Source organism: Mauremys reevesii, linkage group 11 (assembly GCF_016161935.1).
Source record: "Mauremys reevesii isolate NIE-2019 linkage group 11, ASM1616193v1, whole genome shotgun sequence".
In the NCBI taxonomy this organism is placed as follows: Eukaryota; Metazoa; Chordata; order Testudines; family Geoemydidae; genus Mauremys; species Mauremys reevesii.
Genome location: NC_052633.1, coordinates 41,922,546 through 41,944,272, shown reverse-complemented (window position 1 = coordinate 41,944,272; position 21,727 = coordinate 41,922,546). Strand labels below are relative to the sequence as shown.

General features: G+C 41.2%; 1 protein-coding gene across 6 annotated transcripts in view; it reads left to right on the top strand.

Moving 5' to 3' along the window:
• Positions 1–21,727, top strand: part of XIRP2 (xin actin binding repeat containing 2) — a 150,034-nt gene that overhangs the window by 95,193 nt on the left and 33,114 nt on the right. For 4 of the 6 annotated variants that reach the window (XM_039493750.1, XM_039493755.1, XM_039493752.1 and 1 more), the window contains 2 exons: positions 12,287–12,450; positions 18,124–18,234. The exons of 1 other annotated variant lie outside the window; for it this stretch is intronic. In XM_039493750.1, the coding sequence (XP_039349684.1) occupies positions 12,287–12,450; positions 18,124–18,234 (275 nt within the window). Of the gene's footprint in view, positions 1–9,290; positions 9,359–12,286; positions 12,451–18,123; positions 18,235–21,727 lie in introns of those variants that run through there. One more of the 6 variants, XM_039493753.1, reaches the window with a different exon arrangement.

Here is a 21,727-nt window from a genome sequence, read left to right as displayed (position 1 = left end):
ACCAGCAATTCCCATTAACTGCAGATGCACTTGTGAGTGCTCAGCCCTTCTCATTAGTAAGCCTCTAGGGCAGTGTTTACTGTGCATCTGGTAGTGAGCCCCCCAGGCTGGGGCCACACACTTGTAGGGGAAGAGCTCATGCTTAGGGCCCTACCAAATTCATGGCCATGAAAAATGCGTCACACACCATGAAAACTGCTCCTGGTCCCCCCCTCTTCCCCCGGTGAAGTCTGGTCTTTTTTGTGATTTTTCCCTAGTCTATACAGATTTCACGGGGGAGACCAGAGTTTCTCAAATTGCGGGTCCTGACCCAAAAGGAAGTTGCAGGGGGTCACAGTGTTGTTTTAGGTGAGCCGCGGTATTGCCCCCTTTACTTCTGCGCTGCCTTCAGAGCTGGGTGGTCAGAGAGGAGCAGATATTGGCTAGGTGCCCAGCTCTGAAGGCAGCGCCACCGCCAGCAGCAGCACAGAAGGAAGGGTGGCAATACCATAACATGCCACCCTTCCTTCTGCGCTGCTGCTGGTGGTGACGCTGCCTTCAGAGCTGGGCTCCCAGCCAGCAGCTGCCACTCTCCAGCTGACCTGCTCTGAAGGCAGCACTGCGCAAAAGTAAGGATAGCAGTACCACAACCCCCCCACCACACACACAATAACCTTGCAATCCCTCCCACAACTCCGTTTTGGGTCAGCACCCCTACAATTACAAAACTGGGAAATTTCACATTTAAATAGCTGAAATCATGGAATTTAAGGTTTTTAAAATCTTATGACCGTGAAATTAACCAAAATGGACTGTGAATTTGGCAGGACCCTACTCATGCTAGTGCACTAAAAGTAACTGGTAGTAGACACTGCAGTTTGGGCTCTCAAACCCACCCTACCACTCTAGGTGTGAAAGCCTGAGCCACAATGTCTACACAGCTATTTTTAGTGCATTAGCTCAACCCCTGTTAATACAATTCAGCGGACCTGGGTTGGGAAGCTTACTCCCAGATGCAGTGTAGATGTAGCCTAGGAAATGAGCCCACAGATCCTAGGTGAAGACTAGAGGATGAGGCTACTACTAATGTTTAAAAATCCCTTTCCAATCTATTTATGTGCCTCTTCTGTCTCTCACTACATTAGCTTTACTGGCCTTATCCTGCTCATCTGACTCATGAGTTTCATTCCATTGAATGAGTGAGTGGGTTGAATCATGTATTAGGTGAGCTGGATTTGGCCTATAATTGGTGCACTTCAACACACCTCTTGTGTCACTTTAGTTATCTCCGTACAGCATATAAATTATAAAGGTTCACTTGCTTAAAGATCTCTGCTAATAAAATGGGAGGAAGGTAGATGGAACCATTTGCCTACTCACACTGTGCAGGGACCAGCTGCAGTCCTGGTGCCTGGCCTTATCTGAGTGCAAGGACCAATCTCTGCTAGCATCCCCTGTTATAGGGTGCAAACTGGGGAGGCAGGAATGAGGTGTTGCTGCCCCCTACTAAGAGATGCAGTAAATCACACAAATCTGTGTGTTGGGGAGATCCAGGAGATGCTGTAAATCACACAATGCCTCCCAAAGCAACTCCTATGCCATGCAGCTGCCTACTTCCCTCTCCACTGCTCCCAACCTGGGCCTTTTCACTTACTCACATAACTGAAGGAACTGGGGCTATATTGTAGTGGGAGGCGGAGCCGATGGCAGCAACAGAAAAATGGCCTACCACAGGAGAATGTACTCTTGCCAGTATTCTTCAAGATCTACACGAATGATCAACTGATCCATCTCAGCTCAAGAAGTTTGGTCTATTTCAATGACCCATGCATTTCTGCCCAAGCCAAGGATATAGCCTAGATTGAAGCTACACTACCTGGTGCTGTCTGGGCTCTCAGTTGGTTACATCAAGAACCAGTTGTGCCCTAACCCTGTCAAAACACAAGTGAGTCTCTTCCATCTTCAGAATTGTGAGGCCAATAGACAACATAATTTGGAATGGAGTATCACTTGCCCACTGCTGTAATCCTGGCCACACACTCTCCTTCAGAGCACACATGGAGAAGACAAGACGCAAAGGTAGCACCCAGAGCAACATGCTTAGGAAGCTTGCAAATTCAAATGGGGAAACCATCCCAGCAATACTAAGAGCCCCCACACAAGCACTTCGATGGCCGAATAGGCATGTCTGATGTGGGAAAGTTTGGCTCATGCAAAAAAACTGGACCCGGTGCTGAGTAACAGCTGCCACTGATCGCAGGATGTCTAAAACCAACAAACATGAACAGCCTTGATGTGCTTGCTGGACTGGCTCCACTGGCTGTCAGGAGGGCAGTCTCAAGCAAAGTGGAATAATTGACTAGGGCTCCATGTCCGTCACAGAGGTCACAGAAGTCACGGATTCCATGACATTCTGTGACTTCCATGACTTCTGCAGGGGCTGATCTCCGGGGACAGCTGCTCAGGTGGCCCCCAGGACAGCCACACCAACCACTGCTGGAGCAGCTCGGGAGAAAGCCACACCAACCACTTCTCCAGCAGCCCCGGGTAGTGGTTCCCAGCTGGCTGGGCCCTGTGCAGCGGCCCCCGGACGGCTGGAGCAGCCCCTGCTCTGGCAGCCCTGGGCAGCTGGTGCCGCTGGCCACGGCTGCCCCTCCCCCCAGCAGCCCCCCAGGTGACCCTCCCCAGCAACATCCCAGGTGGGCCCCCCTCCAACATTTAATTACAGGTATTTTTAATATAAGTCATGGACAGGTCCTGGGCCATGAATTTTTGTTTATAGCCCAGGACCTGTCCATGACTTTTACTAAAAATACCTGTAACTAAATCGTTGCCTTAATTATGACAGGGTGAAGATACCACACATCTGCTACATGGCCACACAGTGAAAGTTGGCCTCTTGAAATTGCAGAAAAGCTTCCTAACTCAACAGAACCACTTAAAAAAATCACCAGACATGCCAAATCCATGGAACAAATGCAGAAATTGGGCTTGTTTTTGGCTTAATTGTCTTGTGAGTATCTTGTTGGCTAGTTTTTTGGCTTGTAGCTTGTTGCTTCTTTTTTTGATCAGCTCCTAGCAAGCAGAGGCAAAGGGATAAGAGAGTCAGGGGTGCACAGGGGCCCACCACAGTCCCAGACTGCATGCCGGGGGGATCTAGTCACATTGAGTGTTGGGGTTCTTAGGGATTGGCTTGTTTTGAAATGGGATTAGCTTGATTTTTGGCTTATTGTGAAAGTCGGGGTGCTTATTTACCATGTGAACATTGGCAACTGTGTCATCAATGGGTACATGACTGTAAATGTGATGCACATGGCTCAAAATACTTGACAAGGACATCAAAATGCACATTGACATTGAAGAATGCCTTCCCATAGGCGCAGAACAGGATTGGTCCAGCTGGAGAAGTTTAAATCCCCTCTGAACAAGGGTTGGCAGATCAAAAGTCAATATGCAGAAGTGGAGCTATTGTAGCAACCCAGATACATGTGACTATGGTGAAACACAAACCATGGAAAATATGTCGGTCTGCTGGCTCGTAGGGGAGCCATGAACCAAGGAAGATCTTGCCAGGGCTACAGATTGGGCCATATCATGTGCCCAACACTGGAAAAACCTATGATTGTGGTGGAAGAAACACAAGGAGGAGGAGAAGAAGGAACAGGAGCTATCAGGACAACACCAAATATCATGAGAGTTGGCAACATTGCTTGCCAGCCACTGTGTTGCCTGAGACACAATTGTAGTGCATTATAACTATCATCAGAATTACAAGTTTACTAAGTACATAGCAATAGTAGCTCATGGCTGTAGCAATCACTGCTGTTAAGCTCATTGGCTGAGAACACATTGCTGGACAAGCCACCAGCTCACAAAGGAATCAGGGACCTAAGATGAAATATATGTCTAGTGGCCCCAACTTAGAGTCAGCTTCAGTGCTCAGAGAAGGCTATGTGGCTATGTGGCTTTGAACAATCACTCATCACCTCTGCCATCTCTTCGCCATCTGTATAACAGAGAAGAGCACTCTCTTACCTCAGAAGAGTTGTAAGGGTTTAACTTATTAAATAAAGAGGCTGAGATTGTTGTGCTGGTGGCTGAAGATGTAGTAGCATAATATGATCCAATTCCACTTCTGGAGTCCAGCGGATAATCGACAATCCCATTGGGAAGCTGTGAACCGCAAAGTAGAATCAGAGGAGGTGTTCCATGGAGCTCCATTGGCGAGGATCTAACTTTATTTTGAGGCCTACAAGGCGCAAGTGTTGTATGGTTTGTCTCCAGGCAGAAAACACTATTTACAGTTGGGAAAATTTGGTTTTCATCCACAAATACTGCTTTTCAGTGCTCTGTAGTAATGGAACCATTTCTGGCAGAAAGCAGAACTGGCCAAAAGCCCAAAATGTGCTTGTTTTGCTTTTCATGCAAACAGTTTTGCAGTTTTAATTTTCACCTGCTCATGTGGTATCTTTCTGAGGCTTTTGGCAATGCACTTGGTTGCATTGTGGGAGGCTCACAGGTTCAAAGCTTGTCTTCTATTTTTATTCTGTCATGGGAGTTTTATTCCCAATCTTTCTGACTACTGCTGTTATAATTACTTGAGTCACGTCTTTGAAACTTGGTTTCCCCTATTTTTAAATATGCTAAATACAAACACAGAAACAAGTGGCATGTATGCATTTGATATGTAAATGGGCACAGTAATATGTTCTGTAATTCCAACAGTAGTCAGAATAAATGTTCGAAGATCATCACATTTGCACTCCCACATATGTGCTGTGTTTGTATACTGTAAACATGTTGGGCTGGAATGGAAGGATGCCCTGGCTGTAGGTTTCTTGGTCTTTCAGTATCTGATAATACTGCCCCACTAACTGGGACTTGTTTTACCAAGGTTGCATGATAAGATTTGAAAATCTGAATGTAAAAGTCTCTCCTCTATTTGCACATCACAGGAGGAGATGGAAAATGTGATTATGAGTGTACACACATGTATGGAGATGATGGAAGGTTGGTCCAGTGGTTAGGGCATTTGTCTGGGACTTGGGAGACATGGGTTGAGTTCACTGATCTGCCACAGGCTGCTATGTGACTGTAGGCAAGTCATTCAAGGTATGTCTCTATGCATTTACTTGGTGTGATTACAGCTTGCATAGAAATACCCAAGCTAGCTTTAATCTAGCTAGCTCAGATACGAGAGCAGTGAAGCCTTGGTAGCATGAGCTTCAACATGGGCTAACACCTGTGTAATTACCCCTGGTTCGGGGCTGACTTGTACAGCTTGTGATACCACAGCTTCATTGTTCTGGTAGTTAGCTTGCTAGATTAAAGCTAGCTTGGGTATGTCTGCATGAACTGTAATCACTCCCCGTCTCTGTGCCTCAATTCCTCAGCTGTAGAAATGGGGATAAAAATACTTCCCTACCTGACAGGGGTGTTATGAGGATAAATACTGTAAAAAATCATCAGGTGCTCATATAATATGGTAAAGAGAGCCATATAAGTACCCTAAGTTATAGTCACTTCATGGACTGTGTCATTCCAACAGTTCTGAGGTAAATAGAAATGAATAGGCAGCTTTGCTTAAAAATTGATGGAATGATATATCACCTAATTTCATCCATCCCAAAGTACATGGAAAGTTCTTATGTATTGTTATTTGTACTTCCTGAGATTTATGCAAGGCTGTCTTCTCTCTTAAGCCCTTAGAAGGCGAAATAGCGAGAAAATGTTCTGATACAACCAAGTTGAGCGACAAAGCATGCTCACAATGAGTAAGACAGGATGTGAGCAGTGTAAGAGTATATGACTGGACTAGTAAGCTTTAATAGCTAGCAGAACGCACACTGCCCCTTCTTTTCTCTCTCCCCCACCTTGTATTGCATTTTATGGCATTAGGTTCTGATACCTTTCGGATTGGATTAATCCTGGGTTGAATACTTCAATCTGTCCCCTCTCTATTTGTCATGTGAGTGCTTCAACCAGTGCTTTACCCTGCAGTTCCTCTATCTGATTATGTTACTCTTGCAGGGTTAATTTATGTGAGTGAAAGAAAAGGAGGAAATTATAACACCAACTTTAAGAAAACTAGATCAACCCTAGATAAAGTTGGCTGATTGTTACAGGAGAGAATAATCTGTGTATTCTGCTCCTAATTTCAATGTATTGTTATGATTATCATTTCTCTTAGCTATGTAAAGGTGCAGTATGTTTCCGATGAAGAGGTATTTTGGTCAAACTACTGGTGATAAGGATGAGAAGTACTAAAATCATTTTAGCACCTGCTTGACTTACCACCATCACACTCAACATACTCAGTTTCTTTCGGTTAAGATTATAAGCATATTGGTTATACATTAATGGTGAAGACTCTAAACATTTACAGTATCACCTTTTCACATCCTTTCACATCCTTGAGATATAGTAACCGAAACCCTAAACAAGTCCATAATAGTTCAAATCAGTGAAAACGAAGCTTTGTACCATTTCAGACAGTGTATTGTTATGGGAATCTGTTCTAAAGGCTTTTGTGCCACTGTAATCTTTTCTGAGGTAACTTATGTGTATATTTACATTTTTCTCAGGGACAAACTTTTCTTGTACTCTACTAAAGTTTTCTAAGTAAATTCAGCAGAGACCCGGAAAAGGGAAAGAGATTTGATCAAGTCAATTACCTCGCCATCTTTGAGAAGTTCAAAAGAAATACAAGGGAATTTTAAAAACACAACTTGTTGTCTCTGGCCACTGAGCATCACTTTGAACCCAAATTTATCTCATATGAAACCTGTTTCTGTAACCTCAGACAATGCATTTCTTAAAGTAAGGCAGATTTGATGTACAGCAAAAAGGAGACGTGGAAGGATTCAGGGATGCTCTGATATTATGTGCAGTACAAGTATCGGGATTAATAGCTAGATTCCAGGGACTTTTACTGAAAATGTGATTATGAGTGTACATACATGTACGGAGATGATGGAAGGTTGGTCCAGTGGTTAGGGCATTTGCCTGGGACTTGGGAGACATGGGTTGAGTTCACTGATCTGCCACAGGCTGCTATGTGACTGTAGGCAAGTCACTCAAGGTATGTCTCTATGCATTTACTTGGTGTGATTACAGCTTGCATAGAAATACCCTAGCTAGCTCAGTATTTATAAATATATATAAAATATATATTTTATTTTATTTTTTTCTTGAACCCTTACAATTCCCCCTTTCCTGAAGGAATGGAGTGCCCTATTTACAGGGGCTCAACATTATTCAATCACATTTTCCAGTGCAGTGCAGAAAAACCCTAGCAGAACAAGTGAAATGTCCAGGCACTGAGATTGTATTAGATCTGAACTGTTAAATATAGGTGCTCAGATCATATTTTCTTCATCTTTATCTACAAGAAGGAAAACTGTCATGAAGATGCATTTTTAAGGCATCTTGTCAGGTATATGCAATTCCTTTAAAGAACTGATGGGAACAGGAAAAACGTCAACAAAGTATTTTTGGTACTAATACGCTTATGCTGCTTTTTCTGAGGTGCTCCAAATTCATGCTTCCACGCTCTCTGTTACTGAGTTACATATATGCGGGCAATGGAGCAAGGAACATGCATTTGCTTCATATGCCAACTCGAGTGAAATACGTTTGGGGCTAAATCCCACCCCCAGCACATCCCTATGGATGACTTATGAATTCCTGAGCATAGGTGGGAGGTAGTTAACATGAGCTACCACATTAAGAGTGGTATCCACACAGAATGATAAACAATGCAAGGCCAGACTTCATGAAAATTACACAAATTGCTCTACGTCCCATTTTTTAATTTCTCACATAAAATTGGTATTCATGTAACTCAGCTATTCAGTGAAGGTCAGATGGAAAATCTGGAAGGAAGATGTAAAACATGCAGAAATAGAACAAATGAGGAAGATTACTAGGTCCTGCATTTTGAAAAAGACAGATGCTTTTACTTGAGTGATAGCGGACAACCCATGCAGAAACTGAGACAGTCAGCATTATGTGAGCACTAAACTCATACTACAACCATATTGTTATGGCTAACACATGACAATATACTACTTTTGTCATATATTAGATTAATGTTTGTACAGCGCTTTGAAATTGTGAAGTGCTATATATGTGGTAAGTATGACTTTTCCTTGCCTGTTGTGTATTCATGTCTGCTTTATTTGCAGGAGTACAAATTCAAACACTAGCGCTATACAGAATAATTGGTTTTGCTTAAGAACATATGGCCCAATTCTTAAGTTATTATTGAGGTAAAACTTCCACTAACTTAAATGGGAATTTTGCCTGAGTCAGAACAGAGTAAGGACTTCAGGATTCAGCCCATGGTCTTTAACATTATCTGTCTTGTCAGTTCCTAGGAGTGAATGTTGTAGAAATAGTGTTAGAACTTTCTGAAGGCTCTTTTTAAGACACCACCCCTAAAGAGGTCCCACCAGGCCCTGGCTTTTCTGGTCTTCAGGGCACAATATAAGATATTTATTTTGTTTAAGTTTTTGGTTTAACTTTCTTGGCCCTGGATTACACATTCCAGTTTCAGGTGCATTCCTTACCACAGTAGTAGCAGTAGCTTTTAGGTTACCTTTGAGGATGGCTTTCTGTATTTGTATGCATTTAAAAAAAATAATTGTGACCATGCCTCGCTGCCAGTGAGATAACATAGGGCTTAAATGATAAAAATAACCATGTCCAGCAGATGTTCTTGCTTTTGTGGACTGAAACAATGCTTTAATTTTAGAATGAAGGCCCTTTGTGTAAATGTGTATGTCAGGTGTGTTTCTTCTTCTATATTCTGATAAATACTAAAAAGACTAGCAGAAAATAATCCCTCTCTCTCCTTAATAACTGAAGAAGTGTGTCAGTAACTTTCAGTTAATAAAAGGAAATCCCAGAAAATGTAATTGAATATGAAATGTCCTTATCGGCCATTTACACAGAATCTTTCTCTGATAGGTATAGAAAAGTCTCCCCATGCTGCTGTGTTTTCCCAAGACTTCACTCAGAAGGAGGACATGTTTCCTATTGTGTGCCATACAAAATAAGCTATTCAGATATACACATTTCTTCTATATATAACATAAAATTGCTTCTCCTTCAGCAATTAAGGGAATAGATTGCATTCATACACCTTTTGAAAAACCAAGGACAAATCCTTTGTTACAAGGGAGACTTGTCCCGCTCAAAACTGCTGATTACTTGCATTTGAAGGACTAGGTTCTTTCTTTAGAATCATATGCCCTAACGCTATTTTCATCTTTTGCAGAATAAGAAAATGTGAAATATTTTCCTTTACAGTGAGCATCTCCAAAGCAACTATACATGTCACAGGGCTTGTTTGTTTAGGGTTCTGCCCTACTACTAGGTAAATGGGATGACATATAGGGAAATCACCATGACTATATAGCACTAATTTGTGGATTATCTCTGTGATTGGCACCTGGGTTATAGTGTTCTAATATCATTTAGAAAAAACAAAACCATTATCACATTTAGACTGTAAAAAATCCTATAAACAGCACATCAAATGATTTTATTAAATGAAAATAATTGCAGGAAGTGAAATGAGAGTATTAAGTGGCAAAGCAAAGCTTCCTACAAGTCCTTTATCCTCTTGTCTCGCTCTAGAAAGTATCATACATGCTCCATGTTCATATATGAAGGTCTTCACCTTCCCAGATTTTCCTTGAACTGCACCTTCATCCAGATAAAAGTAAACAAAGCCATATGCTCGCTCGCTTTCTTTACTGTAAGCCCATTTCTGCAGCTGTTTTGCTGCTGCTGTGGCTAGATTTCCTAAATTTCATTATGAGTGCAAATTTCACTTCAGTTAATCATATTATCTGTCTCTGACTTGACATTCAGTACCTGAGCTGCATAGTAAAAGCAAAACTTTGTTCCACAGCAACTTTCAGTTTTATTTGCCATTTACAGGAATATTCTGCCTTCATTAAGGTATTGTGTCATAACCAAATCTAGATACTATGTCTAGTTTTCAAATGGGTGGTTTTGTATTTAAAAACTATTTATTTATTTATTTTGGAAAAAATTGACTTGACTCACTAAGCTCCTTTAACCATTTATTTCACCTACATTTAGGTTGGATATTTCACAAGCTTAGAGGCTACTCTTCTTCAATATTTTTGCTTAAAAATTATCTTAAACTCAAGGGCAAATTCAGCCCTAATATTCACACAGTTCCCACTAATCTATGGTAATGTATCCAATACCAAATTTGACCCTCATGGGTTTTGAAATTTAGGACATGAGCAGAAATGTGCATGGACTAATTTAACTATAGTTTTTAAACTAGTTAACATTTTGGATTTTGATGTGCTGACTTGCAGAAAGGTACTGCCATTTTCAGCTAGCATGTTAAGAAGCCTATTTATTATTAAAACGAGTCTCTTACTATTAATTTGTACAGACTCTCAAAAAGCAGTTTTTTTTATAATGGAAATGTGGAATTAGAAATAATAAAAGAGATAGATGTACTGGTACTTGCTCTTGAATTAAATTAATTGTTCTCTACATTTCACCTGCCAATATGACATGACAGTTTCTAGGGTAGGATTGCAATGATTTTACACTGAGAAAAATATTACTACTTTACACGTGCCAGAGAAATGAAACATGAACCATTGGGCTTATTTTATGCAGTCAGGTTGCAGTGTGTTCACAGAAGCAATAGCAAAGCAGCACTATGTGCTATCAAGCAGTATTCTCTACATCCTGGAATTTTCCTTTGAACAGGAGATCTTCCCTGGTGATATACTACAGGAAGAAATGAGAGTCAGTAAGATACTGCAGGCACAAATTCCTAATAAAGTTGAAGAGAAGCTGTAAAACCTTTGTCTATATCCAACTATTTTAAATACTAAGAGGCGCATACTGAATATACAGAAGGTAGAAACTTCCAACAGGCACAGGCCCTTATTGTTTTTAGCTTTTAGTTTTGATCAGTGTCATTCTATCACACAAATGACTCACTGCTCGTTTATCTACAGTGTGATCCACACTTGCCTTGTCTTCACTACTGAAAAAGGAGCACTCTTTATCTTAGGGTAACTAACAAGTGTGAGCTACCCCAAGATAAAAGTACACAGTTAAGACAAGGCACTTTAGTTTTACTGCAAGGGAAACTAGGTGAGGTCAACCCAGGTGAAGGTGTACATATAGTGCTGACTTTGCCTAGTTTACCTCATGGTAAAATGAAAGTGCCTTATCTTTACTCTGTTTTTACCTCGGGATAGCTCAGGCATGTTAGTTACCCCTAAGGTAAAGAATGCACCTTTTTTAACCAGTGAAGATGAGGCCACTGATGACATCATCTTGAAGAACCAGTTACTGTAGGGTGTTCTAATATATGAACATCTCAAAGTAACTTTTTTGGTCAGCTGCAAAATTATTAAGGTGAAAATTTCAAAGTAAGCTGTCTTCTACTGAAGGGAACGTATCTTCTTCACCTAATGTAGAGATTTAGATAATATGGATGAAATATCAAGTGAAGATCTTGAAAGAGCTAATAAGTAGGCTATGATGAGACAATTCACATTTTTAATGGAAACGAGTCAACTTTGTGAGTGCAATGTAAACTGAGGAAGTCACAGCAATTTAGGTGTTGCATTTTATATGCAGTTTTTCAGAGTAAAAGTAATAGTCTAAGTGAAAACCTCTATGGTGCTCAGCTGCTGTACACTCACTTGGTATGAGTTACGTCAAAGTAGTTAATTATCAGTGAGGTTTTAATACTCTAGTGCAGACAAAATAATTAATAGTAAATGAATAAACTGGAGACAAATTCTGCTCTGAGTTACTCCCTTGCAACCCAATTGATTAGAATAGAATTTGCCCCATTATAACTTATGTATTGAGTTATAGTGGTTTTGCTTATAGTGTAAAAGGATATATATTCAAGTTTTCTGGTGACCGTATATTTTTGCTAGGTTATCAAGAAAAATGTTTTTTTGTTGAAAAGTCTTTATTTAAGTAGAGTTTTTAAAAAAGTGATATTTATTTCAATAAGAAACATCATTGTTTCCATTGAAATGCCTGTTGACTTCACTGGGAGAAGGCTTGGGCACTTTGGACCTGATTCAGAGACGTAATTTACTATCTGCAGTTTGTACATTATAAGTTGGAATTGATGTAATATTGCCATAGATATTGGATAACATTGTTAACTCTTGCAATCTGTTTTTGAAGACAATTTTTCTTTTCTTTCAGCCTTAAAAAGCAGGTATTCAGTAATAAAAATAAACCTCCTAATATAAAATATTATGTTTGCTTTTAGCTATTGCTGGCTGTCACAAGCCTGTAAGTGGATTTTCAGAAGAAAACACGAACTGGAGTGATAGTGTGCCATTGGATTTCCAAGATTCTGTCTCACTGAAGGAAAGAATGGCTATGTATCAAGCAGCTGTGTCCAAAGTAGAGCGCAGCAGCTCCTCTGCTAATGTAAGATATTGCCTTCTATTTAACATCACAATTGTCCTCATAATTTGCTATTTCTGTTTACACAGGGCCATATTCTGCTCGCTTATTCACAAAAGCGGTCGCACCATTTTGCCCACATTATCTTTATGTAGAACAAAATTAAAAACCTGAATTACGAACACCTACACAGCAAAGTTACCAATTCATTTCAGTCTCTTATGAGTTTGCATACCACTGATCTTTTGGAAGGCTCATTTTAATTCACTGGTTGTACAGTTTTTCTTTTTCCTTTTGTATGCGCTAAATCTATTAGGAATATTTAAATCAACATAGAAATGAGAGATTAGCAACATAGCTACTCTGCTAAACCAATTATGATTATAGAAGAATACAGGTTTCTGTACTATTATCAATTTTTATAGTCAGCAAGTAATGAAATTGTATTCAAAACAATGCCTAACTCTGGCTGCTCAAACTATGGAATTTGAAATTACTGCAGTGTTAAACTGGACAATGATACAAAATCATAAAAAGTAGGACTGGGAGAGACCATGAGACGTCATCTAGTCCAGCCCCTTGCGCTGAGGCAGGACCAAGTATGCCTAGCCTGTCCTTGACTAACCAGTTCTTAAAAACCTCCCATATAATGAAAAATGAAAGAGCATTGTTTAATAATAAGATTATCAAAACAACTAGTCATCTATTATGTAATAATAAAAAAAATCCGATGATTAATTTTGTTTTACTATTGTGTGCCTCTCTGTTCAATAGGAATTTATTTTACAGAAATACTTAATATAGATGCGAAAAATTATTAATACAGTACATGCCTAACAGTCTAATGTACTTAAAAATGTGGTTTATATTTTTAAATATCATTCACATTTGTTACTAAAAAAATAAATTGCAGCGCCGTGTACAGCGTACCAAAACACTGTACATTATCAGTAATTTCTGAAAAAAACATTTATAGAACTGAAATAATTAAGTAATAATTGTACCAGGGTCTCCTAAAACCATGAATGAAATGACAGTAGGCTTGAACTTGGTTACCACGTTTAGGGAACACCCCTTATCAGGTGACAGTAGAATGTATACAGTAAATAATTAAGGTACTCTAACAACTTCAAAACTAAAGGAGTGCAGCATGGACCTAAAGATTTATCTTAAGCCCATGCTGACAATAGAAAACATACTTAGTATTTCTATCATGTGGTTTTCTTCTAGATTATATTAGAAAATGTAAGGATAGTAAAACACAGCATTATTTAATAGACCAGAAAATAGATACTTAGAATTTCTCTTTTAAGAAAGAGATGAAGTTAGAAATCATTGTAAAAACAGAAACATGAGAGGTAAGTATAGGAATCCATTACTGAGTCTAGTCTCCTGTTGATTTCAGTGTGTTACTCTTTTTGACATCAGTAGAAGTTTTCTGTTGGTATGAAGAGAAGGACAGACCATTGAAGTGACTGAAGGAACATTATTTCAACAAAGAAGAGCCACTGTATTATTTTTTTACTCAATTAAGTACTGTAGAATACACCCCAGAGTTCACTTCAGCATGTAAGGTAGGAGACTAAAAAGGAATAGTGCTAAAAAGCCTAGATCCCGGAATAATGAACAGGAGAACTAGTGCATACACACACTTCAATTTATATATATTTATAAAATGTAGTAAAATGCTGGACAGCAGAAAGAGAAACAACAGAGAATTGAAACATGAGGCTGGTGGGAGCTCAGGCATATGATGTTTGGTTCAGTGGCCTATTTCTTTATCATTAATAGCTCAGAAACCTTGCAGAAGGGCACAGACAGAAAGATGATCAAAAAATTACTTAATAGAAGTGAATTGTGATACTTTGGGCTTGAGATGCTAAATATTGCTCTCTATTTGCATGATCCTTAAAAAAAATACTCAGAGCTGTTAATTCCTTCCAAATATTTTTAAGTTTCCTAAATTATTTCCTCCTACTAAAAACCAGAGAAAATGGCAAACTACTTTTTACCATTTTTATCTTGCCAGGCTTCCTGAGAAGGTCACTTAAACAGTTTACAGAGATCTCACTGATGTAACAACCAGACCCAGAAGAGTATGCTAACATTAAAAGAATTGATAGGACACAAATATTTGTGGTTTATACAAGGTTCATGGAGTCCTAGTACAAATGCTTGTGGAGTGTCTAGATGAGCATTGAAAAAGGTGTGAGTTAACTCAAGTTAATTGGCAGTCATGTAACCCAAATTACAGTGGTGTCACAAACTAGTCTAGACATAAATGTGTCCTATGTTCTGCTGAGCTGTCATGTCACAGCACTAATCTGTATATACAGTGTCACACAGTTATCTCAGCACCTTGTGAAATTGAGGGAGAACTTTGGATGAGTGAATCCCATTGCTACAAACTAAGGCATACACTTATAATGGTGAGAAAATTAATCACTGGAATAATTTATGAAGGGTTATGGTGGGTTCTCCATCACTGACAATTTTTAAATCAAGCTTGGATGTTTTTCTAAAAGATCTGTTCTAGAAATTATTTTGGGGAATTTCTATGGCCTATGTTATACAGGAGGTCAGACTAGAGGATGACAATGGTTCCTTCTGGCCTTGAAATTTTTGCGGAAAAAATTGTTTCCCCAAACTAGAAATACCTGTAGCTATTATACAGTCTATCACAATAGCTATTAAAATACCTTTGAGTATAGCTTAGAAAGAGCAAAGCTCAGACATGATTTAGAGAAAGATAATATGTAGGGAAAAGGTAGCTATTACTTTCTGGACACTTCAGAAGAAAATATTTTAGATCAACATGTAACAAACAGCACTTGCTTGATTGTAGTAAGAAATGAGAAGTAAAACATACAGGAACCCTAGATTATGCATAATAGAAAAAAAACACATTTATGAATTTTTAAGCAACGGGCTCTTTGAGTACAACATCCACTCACATTTTAATTTGAGAAACTGTCTTACTACTGGATTTGTTCTTTTCTGATATATAGTTAAGATAAACTCTTGCATGATTTTCATAAAAGGTCATGATAGTCAGGGGCGGCTCTAGAAAATAGGCTGCCCCAGGCAGCGCGGTGTGCTGCGCCGCCCTTCCTCGGTCCCGCGGCGGGTCTCCTCTTCCCGCGGCTCCGGTTGAGCTCCCGCGGCAGGTCCACCGGAGCCCCGGGACGAGCGGACCTGCCGCAGGCATGACTGCGGGAGCTCCACCGGAGCCGCAGGAACAGCGGACCTCCCGCGGGCACGGCAGCGGACGGTTCGCGGGTCCGGCGGCTCCGCTTGAGCTGCCGCAGTCATGCCTGCGGGAGGTCCAGCCGAGCCGCGGGACGAGCGCCCCCTCCGCAGTCATGCCTGCGGCAGATCCGGTCGTCCGCGGCTCCGGTGGACCTCCCGCAGTCATGCCTGCGGCAGGTCCCCCGGCCCAGCCTGCCGCCCCCTAGATTTGGCCGCCCTAGGCAGCAGCTTGGTTTGCTGGTGCCTAGAGCCGCCCCTGATGATAGTCTATCAGTAGTACCAGCTATAGAGTGACCCTATATAAATAACAGGCTTAGCATTGAAGTGATAACCATGGTGAGAGGTGAAAAATATTTTTCCTTAAAATGAATGGAAGATGTGATTAGAAATACCTTGTGTGTGTGGAAACAATATGGTCCAAAATGAAACATTAATGAGATAATATACAAATCACAAAATTCACAATATGAAACAGTTCCTAAAAACACAAACAATAAGAGTTGAGAGCGTGTCCAGATCCTAGAGAACACAGAAGTAACTTTGCACCCCTCACTCTAAGATACTTATGTACACCCTTCCCATTACTGCATCTCACAAAATCTCTGTGAGATAGGGAAGTATTTCTATCTTACGGATGGGGAACTCAGGTACCAAGAGACAAGACCCTGCCTACACTAGGAAAGAAAGATGTATTTTTAACAGGAGTTAAAATGCTTGTGGAAAAGGCAGTTGTAGTTTTCACATGTGGTAGCTGGTCAAAGAAAACCATAGACTCCACCCTCTGCCTTGTTAACACATGTTAAAACACATTCCCTCCTTCCCCCCAGTGTAGGCAAGGCCTGAGTAATTTGTTCAAGATCAGAGGGTGTATGTGGCACAGCAAGGAAATGAATGGTTCAGTGGCATGGCACCATCATACAGCTTCCAAGTGCACTCCCTTCTTGCAGCTGAAAGTAGGGAATTATGGTCTCCAACTTCTAGAATGCTTATGCTGCAGTGTAAGCCCAGGGTTAGTGGACCTCGAGTTAGCAGATCCTGGGTTTGTTAACCTAGGGCTTAAGTGTCTACACTCATTTGTAACCCAGGTTAGGAGGTGTTGAACCCTGGGTCCTCACCTGGGGCTCCAGTATTTACACTGCATTAAGGGGGCCCAAGTCCAACCACACACATCCCAGACTTCCTAGTGCCCTCCCAAAGTGTGGCTGCTCTAGCACTACATAGTTCAGGGTGGGAAAACTTGACTATCCAGAGGGCAAAGAAAGTAGGTCCATGGAATTGTGGAATACTTCTAGTGGACTCTCAAAGTGCAAAAGTCCAATAGGGCTGGGCTACACTGCAAAGTAATAGGGCTTGAACCCTGGATCCCCGCTTGATTCTGGCTTGGACCCCCTATCCCCATGGGATCATGGGACCAACCCTAGGGGTAGCATGATTTGCATGTAGACTGAAGGGGGAGTTAGGCTTGACCCGTAGTTTGAACCCTAGGCTTACATTCCCCCTGGACAGCTGGAAAAACCTGGATGGTAATTGGTCATCATCCCATCGGTCAGAGTGAGTGAGGAGATGGAACCCATTGTCTGCATTGTTCCAGGGCAAGCCAAACTGTTTGGTTTTTAATAACTAGCCCTCTAGTTCTACCAGCATGTCAATTTATGACTGCTCCATTCTCCAAGTTTATCACCTCCTGCAGGTTTGAGCCTGTCTGTGTTGATGCCTGAGTAGTCCTTGCAAATACAAACAATATTATACATTGCTGGATACACATGACTAATCCTTAGCATTATGCAGGAGGCCTTTGGGACCTTGGATATCAGTTTTGGAAGAGAGGATTTATAGATATAACAGGATCTATTGCTTGTCTCTCAGCACCTCTTGTACACCACCAGTTAATGGTGTTGAAGAAGCTCTGGTTAAGGGAATTCCATAGACCATCTATTATTTGTGTGTTTTTATTCTCTATAAATCAATGAGATAGTAATTCCACAGGGACTCAGAGATGTTTTAACAACTAGTCTTAAATATTTATATATTTAGTATTTTTGACAGCCTTATTTTGGGTTTGTTTTATTATGACATATACTATTATTGATTATTATTATTATGACATATACTAATATTCATGGGTTCTGTGTGCGAGCTACAGTTGCAATATGTTCTAACAATAGTGAGATATGTGATATCAAAATGTATCTTACAGAGAAGCAAGAAAAAAATTCAAAATTCTGTATGAACTAGTTAAATATAGAATCTACTGTACAATGAGATAGCAGAGCTTGTAGAATATGCTGATGGAAGGTATCACTAAGTGGCTACATAAATTTTGGAAATCAATAGTTATTTAAGTGGTAAATACAAATTATTTCTATTCTCTAATGAAAAAAATTATTTCCATGAACATCTGTTCTTACTGTATCAGGTAAATAACACTTATTTTATCTATTACACTAGGCTATGGAGGAATCAGAGACCTGTTCAGTACCTGGTGGCTTAGCAAGTGTGAAGAAACAATTTGAGAAATGGGAAACTGGTCAACACCAGTACGAGCACAAATCTGTACAGGTAATAATAATAGTATAAGAGAGATGACCTACTGTATAACTTTGAGCAGAAATACTGTTACTTGGCATGCTGAATGTGCTGATTAATTTCATGATCACTGACAGACAGTGTTTTTGTAATGTACATAGAGAGTGTAACTTTCTCTTTGATATTTGCTACTGTAATCATATACTCTTTAGGTAGATAAACCCTCAATGTGGAAAAGAGATCTAGACTTATAGCTGATCTACAGGAAAACAGATAAGTATTGTAAGAACCTTGTCTTTGGGGTTGTAATTCATTATAAAAGTATCTGCTATTACTTTGCATATATTTTACTTGAAGCATTGTTAAGCCATTTTACTTGAGAAGGAGTTTGCTATTTCCTTCGTGTTTAAATTTAATCAGCTTCTCTAAACAGATCAAAAATTGCATGGAAGAACCCAGATGCTACGTAAAACCATATTCTAAGTGTTTTAGATAAAGGGTTTTTGCATTTTATTACTTCATTATCATATATCATGAAAAATGGTTGCTGAAGATAATGATTTTGGAATATATGAAGGCTTAGTGCAATGAATTTTATTACACATCTATACTGTGCACTCTGAAAAATAGCAATGGATAGTGAACAGCAGCATTAACTGAATTTGTTTGAGAGATATTCAAATAATGTAAGTGTAAAACTTTGTACCACAAGATAAAGCTACAGTTTGAACATAAAAAAAACAAAAACAAAACAAAAAACCAGGTGTACTTGTGGCACCTTAAAGACTAACAAATTTATTTAAGCATGAGCTTTCGTGAGCTACAGCTCACTTCTTCGGATGCATAGAATGGAACACACAGACAGGGGATATTTATACATACAGAGAACATGAAAAGGTGGAAGTATGCATACCAACAGGCAGAGTCTAATCAATTGAGATGAGCTATCATTAGCAGGAGGATAGCTCATATCAATTGATTAGACTCTGCCTGTTGGTATGCATACTTCCACCTTTTCATGTTCTCTGTATATATAAATATCCCCTGTCTGTGTGTTTCATTCTATGCATCCGAAGAAGTGAGCTGTAGCTCACGAAAGCTCATGCTTAAATAAGGTGCCACAAGTACTCCTGGGTTTTTTTTTTTTTTTTTTTTTTTTTTTTTTGCGGATACAGACTAACACGGCTGCTACTCTGAAACCTGTCAGTTTGAACATACTCATACTTAGTGTGTTAAATTAGGGCAACTTTACACAAGGCCACTGTTTATCATTTTATTACTCATGAACGTTAGAACCCACAGCATTTACACACTGTAAGCCAGATTCTACCTTGGGGGTATGTTTGTGCAGTTCCCATTGAAGTCAATGGGAAACTTGTGTATTCAAAGGCAGAATCTGAAGATTAAATAAATGAAATATAAGTAAGAGTAAATGGTGGGTTATGTCTAAGGCTGGGGGTACATTTCAGTGGAAATCATGGATTTGCAAATGCAGAAATTTGAAAAGGCATTTACATTTTTTATGGGGAGAATGTGGTAAAATAAAGAATGTATTATCTCAGATGTCTTTAAAGTGAAATTGTGATTCTTTAAAAAATAATTAAAATATCTTATGGGACACTATGATTATCTAGGTGTCTACTGAGGCTTTTCTTATTTGTAGTCTTCTTGTATGGCCTATTTAATGCTGTAAAATGCATTTGAATGTGTTTGCGTAAGGTTTAGGGAGAGCTATTACTTTTTCTTTTCTTTGTGTTTCTGTGATGTCTGAGGATGGCATCCTATGAAATAGGCTGTTGTTGCTGGCACATATGTGAACCTGTCACCAACAACTAGACCTACCTAAATAACTCACCCATTCTCTCCCTTCCCACACAGACACTCTTATTGACGCTCCCGGGATGAGTTTCCATGGCAGACCGCAGTTTTATTAATTATTCCTTGGAGAGGAGCAGTATGCTGCCTGCCCTCTGCTCTCACATGCCAGGCATTTGACTGGTTCCAGTCCAGGTTACAGAGATTTAACCACAAATAGGGTGACCAGATGACAAACATGAAATATCGGGACGCGGGGGGGGGGGGGGCGGAGCAAAAAAAAAAAAAGCCAGAGCGCCCCCCGCCACCAGGCGGCAGTGGCAGAGCCCCGTCTCCACCCAACTCTCGGCTCTGACCCCCAATACACTCCCAGCTCCCCCATCCCCTCGCTCCTGGGCCCCGAGCTGTGCAGCCGAGCCACGCTCCGGACCCCTCTTGCAGCTCCCGGCCCAGCCGCTCCCGGGCTTCATTGCACCAGCCCCACAGCAGAGGCTGCTCCACTCTGCCCCGCCTGGGACACTCGCCCCGGACAGCCCCGCTCCGGCTGCAGGGAACTTGGGGACACCCCACCCCCCCAGGCAGGGGGCGAACCAGGCAGCCAGGCCCGGCCCCTCCTGGCAGGAGCATGTCTGCCCCACACGTGTCTCCGCCCCCCACCCAGGCCCTGCCTGCTCCGCGCTGCCCTGCAGGCTGCAGAGCTGGAGCAGCCTCTGTGCTGCACTCCCAGCCCCAGCCATGGCCCGTGTGCAAACCTGGGAGGGAGGAGGAATGCCGCATGCTTGGGGAAGAGGCGGGGCCAGGGCGGGGAGTTGGGGAGGGGTCCAATGGGGGAAGAAGGGGGATGGTCGGGGGAAGTGGGGGGTGAAAGCCCCTCCGGGCTCTGTCTATGCACCGGAACGGAGGGCAAAATTGCTTGTTTGTCCAGTGTCCCGACCGAACATCGGTCGGGACGCGGGACAAACAAGCAAATATCGGGACAGTCCCGATAAAATCGGGACGTCTGGTCACCCTAACCACAAACCAAACAGTAATTTGGGGTAGGGCCTCCCTGAGCTACCCCACAGACTCAGGTCAGTTGTGAAACCTCTTCCCTTCCCTGAGTAAGTGGGGGTGGAGTAAAAAAGGCCACAAAGCTGGGATGGCAGGAGAACCTCAGTCCACAAAGACTTCAGGCTCCTCCCACCATAAGGACATAATCCAACTGCACAATGCCAGGATTCATTTACTTCTGGGAGCTGGCCCTTTTAGCCTTTACCTGCACTGGACACCAGTTGTAAGCTGCGACAAGTCGGTAATCTTAGCAACATTATATAAACCTCAGATCCTATTTGTTTCTAACCCAAATGTGCCTCTGGGAGTCTGCAAGGCAGGTGAAAACCCTACAAGATCACAAGCCCATGGGAAAAAATCCTGCCTGATTCCTAAAAACAGGTGATCAGTCAGACCCATGGCATCAGAAACGGCACAGTTCCTAATCTAAGCATTAAGAGCTGGGAGGATGGGGCAGCTAGCCAGAGAGCGAGATTCTCTTGAAAAGTCTGGACTTAGCTTAAATATGCTGGCCTCACCCCCCTTTGCCCTCTCAATGGCTAAGGAGAGAACAGATGAGGGGCAGCCCCCTTCCCTGCCACACATGTTTTTGCTGCTTATTCCCCACTGTCCAGTGAAAGGACCTCCTTCCGATAGAGGTGGTTAGAGGATATGTTCTCAC